The 10001-nt window shown below is 34.1% G+C and overlaps 1 protein-coding gene across 1 annotated transcript in view; it reads left to right on the top strand.

Annotated features, from left to right (window-relative positions):
* Positions 1-1312: 1312 nt before the first annotated feature.
* CSRNP3 (cysteine and serine rich nuclear protein 3) overlaps positions 1313-10001 on the top strand; it is a 172341-nt gene continuing 163652 nt past the window's right edge. The window contains exon 1 of the mRNA XM_088022132.1: positions 1313-1460. Coding sequence (XP_087878258.1) covers positions 1313-1460 — 148 coding nt within the window. The remainder of the gene's footprint in view (positions 1461-10001) is intronic.

Genomic DNA, 10001 nt, shown 5'->3' with positions numbered 1-10001 from the left:
TCAGGCATCCAGGAACAAAAACAAGTGTTTAGGTGTCCTCCATGAGTCACTTATGCTCTTGGAGGCAGAGGTCCTGGTGAGTCAGTGGTCCTGGAGAACCCTGCCCAGTCACTCCTTAGATGTTATCTACTGTGCTGGAAGACTCCAAAGAAGTCATTAACTCTGATCTTTACAAGGAGTATGTACATTATCTGTTCCATAAGGCATGTGTAATGTGGAGACGTAGGTCCTAATAAGAATAGAAGCAGGAAAAGGAGCAGAAAAAAAAAAAAAAAAGCAGTTTTTCATGGTTTCCCTTTAATTTTCCTGTCTCGGTAGGGTAGAGGAGTATTTCCTGATACCTTTGTTACAAATAACAGTAGACAAAAAAGAAGACTAAGGTGACTTCATGATTTTGTTACATCTGACCCTCTTTACTCATTGAAGCTACCTGTCACTGGAGGAACCCCTGATCATCTTAACAGTTACTCTGTAGCTGTGAAGAAATTATTATTCTCAGAGGTTTAATGACTCATCTAAATTGACATTAACAAATTTTTTAAATACATCAGGCTGCCTCTGACTGGCTTTCACTGACCATGTTGATGCAGAGAGTGAGGAGTCTCAAATTAATATTTTATCCAGTAAAAGATTTAGGGACTGTGGTTTACCCTGCATAAAATCTATTCAGCCAACCTCCTGGGCATAGGACTCAAGTATTCCCTGCAGCTCTGCTGAATTGACTAGAAACATGATAAGGCATCTAAATTCTGCAGGTATAGCCAGCCATTCCTAGCAACCAATTTGATTTCTGACGGACAAAGAGCCCCAGGAAAGTAGATGCCTTTGTACCCGAGAAAAAAGAAATCCCAAGCAAGACAGACATGCCCTAATCAGTATGCTTTGGATATGACAGCATGCAAGTGAGTGATCTATTTTGTTCTGAACTCCAGCTCTGTCAATGACAGTACACGATTTACTAGAACAAATCAAATAAGTGTAATGGACTCCTGTTTTGACATTTCAACACAGTGAACTGTATTTCCTTATGCAGTGCTCTGATTCCACCTTCTTAATTTGGGCTTTTTCTTATAAAATGCCATTGTCAGAAATGAGAATGCAAATAACAATGAATCAGGGTAGAATTGTTTCCAGTGCTCTCAAACATTACGGGGAGAATAATTTCTGCACAGAGATGATAACGTGGTAGATGTGGTTCAAAAAATTACAGCCTCAGAAAACGATTAGGAGACTTGGACTATGCCGTGGTCAAACGTTTCAGGGCTCTGTTGTTCCTGTTCCTGTTACAGGTACATGTGACAGCGCTGCAGCTATGAGTGGAATTTTAAAGGGGAAGTTTGAAGAAATTGACGGCTCCTCACCCTGCTCCTCCGTGAGGGAATCAGATGATGAAGTTTTTAGCTGTGACGGTGCTGGGAGTGTTGATAGTGTCAATCCGTCCACTTGTAATGTTTTCACTGGTGAGTATCTGAAGCTGTATTTCAAGCTGTACTCTAAATTGTGTTGGATGGTCGATTCCCGGAGTTTCTCTCTTTATCCACTGCCTTATATCTGCTCCAAGCTTTTCGTCATATCAGACTTATTTGTAAAATGTGCTATCATTTTGGTTCATTAAATCTAAGTAGCATTCTTCTGTTCATCTCTATGGGGTGAGCCTGAGAGGCAGAAATGAGTCCAGTTGAAGGTAAGCCATTGAAAAGGATTTCCTCTGGGCCTTTAGCCTTCTAAAATCCATCTTTTTGAAATCTGATCAGTTGAGCTTTTTTGAACTTCTAATAATACTGGTCAATGAGCTATGGAATTTGCAGCATTGGCCCAGCACATTTATTTCCTAGGTGAGAAAATGGTGTTTGTTTTTAGAAGGCTGCTGCTCTGAACTCAAAGCCTTGAAGGCCCTCAGCTTCTATCGTTGTTTGAACACTGGCAAACCTCAGACCTGAGGCCAGGTTCATGCCCTATAGAAAGTGCCACTTTCTGCACGTATATATCTTTCCTAAGCAGTTAATATGAACAACATCATTTGCCTTTGTGTGGTATGTTCTAACTTACAATTCTAGCCACTCCAAACTGCCTTCCTTGTAACTGATGTACATGTAACTGATTTTGGAATAGGTGAATCTTTTCCAACATCTCTGTGTTCATTCTATCCCAGTCATTAGGGAAAGAGGGATCTCTAAAATAGCTTTAGAAGTTAATCCTCCAAAACAGAACTAAACAAGGTCACATGAAGTCCCAGAGGATGATGGATATCAACTTCCTTTTAAAGCTCCTTTCCAGAAGTAAAGGTATCAATTTATCCAACACAAAAGAGAGGTTTTGTGGGTTTTTCTTTCCATAATAGTTTTTTCTATATTACTTTTCTGAGGCATTTGTGTTTGGGGATTTTTACCAAACTTACCAAAACAACCTTTTCAAATTCACACTGATGTTCATGCAATGTGGCTCTACAACCCCTGAAATTCCATTTTTAATACTCTTTCCTCCACTCCCAAGAATCTGAAAGTTTGTTTGATATTCATGAATTCTCCCTCATCTCTGTGAGAAGTATTTAGAATAAAAATAGGTATAATTTTATAAGACCATTTAGACTTTGTATCACTTATCTCTTGACTAAAGTTGAACTTACCTTTATGAACTTGTGGGAACTATAAAAAGTAGGGAGGAGATAAAGGAAAACTTACAAGAAGGGAGAAAGCAGCAGCTGTTTTGAGAATGGGATTCTCTAGTTACCTAGGAAGGTTATTGTCAGTCAGTAGTTTTGGGGGGTAGGTTTGTTTAGGATTTATCTGTACCCTTTCACGTCGTCTTCTAAGCGACTGTCGCCCTGTGGAGGGCACACACCTTGCTTTCACCCACAGTGCTGGAGAGTACTGAGCAATGAATAATGCTTAGACTTCTTTATTGAGTGGATTCAATTTAGATAATTCTTTTCTTCTTTTTTATAATAATTATCTTCTTTGACAATAAACATTGTACATATTTAAGATGTACAATATGATGTTGTGATACATGTATGCATTGTGAAATGATCAGCACAATCAAGCTAATTAATATTCCATCACCTCACGTAGTTAGTTTTCATTGTTGATGGTGGTGAGAACACTTGAGATCTACTGTCTTAGCAAATTTCAAGTAGGCAATACATTATTCTTATAATTTCAGACAGTTTTTAAAAGCCAGAGAGAATGAATCTACTGGCTGTCTTTATCCTTAGTGTATATTTAAATACAAGACCCTCAAGGATGCTATCGAATACCTTGCCTGTGTATCTTGGAGAGTTCTCCTTCTCCAAGCCCTAGAATACTGCAGGAGCTGCCTAGAATTTTTTGACTTTTTCCCCTTAGCCACTCCTGAAAAATATCATCAATCTAGACTCTATTTCTTTGAGATACCACCTCACCAGGGCAGCAATTTCCACATGCCTGTGTTTTTTTTTAAAACCTTCAGCATGCTTAAAAAAAAAAAAAAAAAAAAAAAAAACCTTCAGCATGCTTTCAACCTCCAGTGTCTATGTCTCTCCTAAACTTACAAATTGACTCTCTCCTGGAAAAATCAATTGTAGGACTCTCTATGCAAGATATCTATTGATTTCTATAGATTGTGAGTTCACAAAGTACCTATAATGTTCATTTAAACACCATCGGGTCCTAAATGGTGGCTCAAGATGCTTTCCAGATGAAGATGATGTTTTGGTGACTTCGAGGAGTTTGAAAAATTATAGGTCAGGCACTTGTTACAAGCACCTGAGCACCCTGGAAAGGTAAAAGTTTGAGTGGAGAGTGGTTTTATTTGGATAAAAATAAACAATTGATAACTATTTGGACATCTGTTCACAAGTTTTCTGTTTCATCCCCATCATGAGGGTCTGGAGGAGGAGGCTCCAGGGTACAGAGAGGAGAGTCAGGCTGATAAAGAAAGTTGCTTCAAAGTTTAAGTATCTGTCTTCCAGCACTGTTGCTTATGTACTTTTCTTAATGAATTTCCAAGGGTTTTGAGGGAAACATTTGCTGATGTGACTCTAAGGAAATGGTATGCATAATCGAACAACTCGTGATTGAATGTGTGATCAGAACCATGATTTGAGATAAATAGTGGGGAGGAGGGTAGGAAAGAATGGATGGAAAATGTGACCTATGGATGGTTTCCTGTTATTGTGAGATATTCTTAGCTTAATCACCAATATAAACCTTACTGATTATTTCATAAAGTTGGGCAAATGGAGGAAGAAAACCCATTTTAATTTCTTTTGAGAGCATCCAACACTGTGTAACAGAATAAGACAAAAACACTAGTGAAGAGTCAACCTCATTTTGAATTCAAAGAATGTTAGGACTAGTAGGGCCTTTGAGAACATCTAGACTGTTTCCTATTTTTACAGATGTGGAGACCGAGGCCCCAGCGAGAGTAACTAGAGAAGAATCCAAACGTCAGCTATTGGCAGAGGACTTTGTTGTAGATCCTTAAAGTCTACCTTTCTACTAGACTGCAACTGCTGCCCTCTGATGGGACTGTTATATCACTGACCACTAAGTAGGACCCAAATCATCAAGAGAGAGATATTGACTGTATCTTAAGTGCCAGCTCCTCTTAGAAATGGAATGAGTTTATCTTTTGGTGAAAGGGCAATTGGCATTTCATCTCTTGTCTTTTTTTTTTTTTTCAGTTGGTTTCTAGTGAAAGTGCTAGTATCTCTTGGATGTAATATAGTGCCAGTGATGAGTTTATGAATAAATTCAATGAGCTAAAGAAATAGTGGACAGAGAATTCAATTTGAGTGTGAATGAACACTTTCCCTTCCCCTTTCTGTACGTAAGTGACAAGGCAGACTGTTGAGACTTCCCTTGTATGTCACTGACATTGATGGAAATATCTTACAGCAAACATGTTGTTTTACATTTCCGTGAAGGAAATTGGTTTGTCTTGGTGACATAATGCTACTTGTGATAATGTGAAAATGCTACAGTGAAAAGAAGATGAGATGAAGTATGCAGTGTGCATCTTTAACAGCAGCTAACAAATCGGGGGTTATTTCATTTACTTTAAGAGTAAAACCTTTGTACATTCCACTTTTGCCAGAGGGGTGAATGGACATCCTGGACTCTCTAGGAAAAAAAATATATAATGATATCTTTCAATCCCTTGAACTCCAGGACCCTATATTACTTGTTCAATAATTCAAGACTTCAGAAACCCACTTACCTTGCATTTCGATTAGACTCACTTAGTCACAGCTTCTGGCTGAATGCAGTAATTATATTCCATTTTGCTGCCTAGGTACAGAATTGGCTTTTATATTTGCTTGTTTGTTTTAAGCCCTGAAAAACTTAAATTTGGCTTTAAACTTAAAAGCACAATTGGTCTGAATTTAAAATACATTTATATATATATCACTGTCATAGTGAATCTAGAAAAACAACACTTACTGCTTGTGGTTTTAACTCTCAGTTAGCAGTCATAAAAAACTGAATATAAAGGTGTTTCTAAGTGAAGTTAATGGTACTATTTCTCATAGTATGCAAGTGATAAAGCCCTAGTAGGATGGGATCCAAAATATATCATAGCAAATCTTCTGATTTCCCACATCTATTATTTACTCAGGATGTCTATAGGTGGAATTGATAGGGTAGCTGTATTTCATAAGAGCACAAGAATTAGAGTTGCTATTAAATATTAAAGACACCATCTTCACATTAGTGATCAGAATATTTTCATCTGACAATGTAATTTCTTTACAAGTATTTCATAGAGTATTTGCATGTTTTATAAACGTCTTGATAAGAATCACGTCCTTATTTTGGGGTCACCTAGGAATAGTTACAGAAATAAATAGATGATTGCCCAACTGCAAAATATGGTGACTTAAAAAATGGATCCAAATGAAATTGAAGTGATTAAAATTCTACTAACCATTTTCAAAGCCCCATGATCTTTTGCCTTTGGTTTGAATACCAAAGGTTGACTGGCTTTATACTTGTTTATGATGGTGACGATGAAATCATAGTGCCTGAAGCAAATGTCCTTGTGTTTCTCAAAAGATTTTAAAATTCATCATGCAGATTAGGCACTCTGATGCTTTCTGACAGCTCGAGGGAAGTATATTTGTGTGCATGTGAATGCAGAAAAGAATTAAATCTGGTCTTGCTTAAAAAAAAAAAGAGAGCCAGTTGGTGCTATTTCTGAATTGGCTGCGATATTTAACCATTTCACTCTGGAGAGTACATGTTTGTACTCTGAAAATGTTCCTTTTTTTTTTGTCTGAGGAATTTGGGAGTAAACTGGGAATGTTTTAGGGCCACAGAATTGTTGTAGCATATGTCTTATATGTTCAGCTACAGTGATCTGGCATGAACTGGAATTGTTAAATATCTCAAGTTTACTGAATTCATTTGACAGTGGGATTAAGATTAAAAGTATCGTTTTCACATGTAATGAAGAATGAACAATCATAATAAGTATAATTAAGACAAATATTTGATTTTCAATCAAAGGTCAGCTCATAAAAATTAGACACTTTTAAAAATGATATTTAATGTTCAAGTAGGAAAGTGTAGTGGATTAAAATTGAATGGATGCTCAGTTTGTTGTATTTGGTTTTATCTTATCTCACAAATATAATAATAGAATAATAATAAAGATTGATTTATGTAATTTAGAATTCTAGGACTTTGAATGAATGTTATGAAACTTGATTTACATAATGAACTATTAAATCACTTTAAGATCCTTAATGGATAGCTGCTGTGGTCTTAATTAGCATGACCAAAAAAGCAAACTCTATTAAAACAATTTACAAAGCAACATGAAAGCTAGGGAAGATTGCTAGACAGAGTGCTAAAAGCACTAGATATTTCTGGCTGAAATGCAATAGTGAGTCCCATTAGTTGTGATATGGTAAAGACCTGAAATGCATGTAAAACTACATATTTTTATGCCATGATTGGATGATCATGGTAATGGATATATTGTAAGATGTAAAATGTACATATTTAGTATTAAATCATCTTAATAAAATTACTTTTAAATATTCACAATCAAAGAATATTTAGTATATTTCATCCTAAAATTGCTCTGATGCTTACAGCTTACATATTTTTTAAAATGTATATACTTTAAATCTTAACAATGTCAGGTTTGTGGTATTTAATTCCATCCCTGAGAAACTTGGTTTGGAAGAAATAATGACTATTAATTTTAAACGTGGTTAAGTTTTCTAATATAGCTGTCCTATTTCACAATTTCTTCAAAGATGCTGTCCACTATTTTCTTGTTATGTCAGATCTGACTTTCTGCTGTTTGCGGTTTCTATGACAACCATCATTTTAGCGTGAGAGAGTAGTACCTATTTTAAATATATATACGTTTTCAGATACACACACACACACACACACACACACACACACACACATTTTAAGAATTTTTTACTTACCAAAATAATTGATCATTAGGCTGGCAATTATGGTCATTAATCAATACTAAAATTAAATGTTATGCTAAGATCATGGCTACATTGGGACATATATATCTTACATTTGTCCTAGATTTTTTTTAAAAAATATGCATAAAGCTAGAGAGGCTGCTAAAGAAAATCTAAGAATTAAACTTGACTTAAGTAATTTATGGGTACTAATAAAGAAACATATATACCTCAATTATGAGGTAAATAAAAGTTTTGATGAAAAATTTATAAATGAGTGGAATCCAAAAAGGATAAATACAGCCTAAATAAATATTGTTATATTTCAAATAACTTTTTGAAGCATTCATTAGCTTCGTAGCCAGAATATGGAAAATGGTTGAAATTTATCATTATAATTATTTTAAGCTCCTTGATAGTAAGAGCTGTAACCTATACTCGCCCCACATTGCTTAATGGTAATAATCACAACAAGCTTTATTGAACATTTATAATTTGCCAGGCATTGTACTAGATGCTTTAAACAAATTATTTCATTTCATTCTGATGTTAGGTCTTAAATAAATTTATTTCTGACTGCCAGGTTCATGTCTTTTTTGAAAAAGGAAATGTTTAATTGATTAAATAATTTGTTGTTTTAAACATGACATGAGTCAACTGAAATAGGCTAACTAATTGTATAGAAATTAAGATTTTTGGATACAATTGGGGTGACCTTGAACAGGTGAAGACTCATAGGAAAAATGTTTTTATATCAAATTTTCATGAAATTTCCAATTTATGTACACAATATTGCCAGTATAAGTGAAATCCCTCTCCAACCCCTCTACATAGCTTTACCAACCTTTAAGTTTATTCATTAAGTCAGAATATTCTAAGATTAGAACATTGAAATATTTTGAATCAATATGTTTAATATTTACTTATTACTTTCAAAAGCTGAATGTATAAAAATTTTAGCTTTAAGGATGATTTTTGCAATATTTTTTCTTATGGTGAAAAATAGTATAGAACCTATATACCACACAATTAGTTAAATAATCTATGGAAAACCCATACTGTCAATTACTATGTGGTCAATAAAAACAGTTGAACAAATGTATCTATTGACATAAAAATATATTCACATTAATAAAGAAGTTTGCAAAATTACATTATACTTTCATCCCATTTGTAAAATCATATATATATGAGGTAGGTATAAAATAAGATCTAGAAGTAAAAAGAGAAACATGTTTTCTGTAGAAATATAGAAAACCTTAAGAGACATTTTCTCTGGATAATAAAATTATGGATAAGTTTTGTTATTTATATATTTCTCAATTTTTACAATATCTATATATTTTCTCAAATTATTTTCTTATATTTTTAACCTAATAACACTTGTGTTCATTCATTGTCATAGCTTTCTAGATTTTTCACTAATATAATTACTGCTGTTATGACATGCTCATAGATAAATCTTAGAATAAATCCTTAAAAATGCAAATCATAGTTAAAAGGGTATCATTTTAATTGTCCTCCAGAAAGCTTTACCAATTATATGCCTACTTTAAGTAACTGAGTGCCTATTGCCCCACATCTTGACCACATACATCCCTTGGCCAATTTGGTTGGTAAAAACTGATTCCACTGGTGTTTTAACTTGAATTTCTCAGAATACTACAAAGCCAACTACTTATATATTTATTTATTTGCTTTTTTTCCTGTGTATATAAATGGTCTATTTTGGTTCTTTTCTTATTATGCTGATGATTTCTCTTTCATTGCTTTATAATATTAAGGATTATTTGATTAACACATATGCAATAATGTCTTTCCTATTTTGCCACTTGTCTTTTAACTTTGTTTATGTTTGCCATAGAGATATGTTTATGTGGTCAAATATATCATGGATTTGGCTTTTAGGAAATGCTTAGGCAGAACTTCTTTGCTCCCAAGATTAATTGTGCAAAAATAATTTCTTCTAGAACTTTCATAACTTTCTGTTATATATTTAAATCTTTAGACCAGTTCAAAATAACGTTGGCATATTGTGTGAAATAGATAATTTTCCAGTTTTCCAAAAATCATATAGTGAATAATATATTTTCTATTAATATGAAATTGTATTATTTTCTTGAACCAAATTCTTATATACAATAGGGCGAGTGTGGTCTCCTTTCTGTTTCATGATCTGGGTGGTCATTCCAAAACCAACAATAGTGTTATGTTATGACTCTATAGTAAGTTTTACTATCTCACATAAGAGTTCCCAATTTTCCCTAACCAGAACAGAAACACCACACACTACCATACTCTTTAAAGGCTCTATAAGCTATTTCACATGATCATTATTTGAATTTTAAAAGAATACCATCAAGTTGCCAAACAAACCATTGCTATGACATTGGAATTACATTAAATTTGTAGGTTAATTTGATTCACAAGGAAGGTTAGCATCTTTGCCATATTGCTTTTCCGTTTTAGGAATGCCAGATATCCTTTCATATTTAACTGTTATTTTGCCCACAGTAGAGTTTTGTGCTTTTCTTCTTGCCATGCATTTTCCTTGCTGAGTCCCTAAATTTTTAAAATATTTTTGTCC

The sequence above is a fragment of the Eumetopias jubatus genome, unplaced genomic scaffold (genome assembly GCF_037043125.1).
Source record: "Eumetopias jubatus isolate StellerSeaLion01/CBP00866 unplaced genomic scaffold, mEumJub1_p1.0 scaffold_3, whole genome shotgun sequence".
Taxonomy (NCBI): Eukaryota; Metazoa; Chordata; class Mammalia; order Carnivora; family Otariidae; genus Eumetopias; species Eumetopias jubatus.
This window is presented reverse-complemented; position numbering and strand designations above follow the sequence as displayed.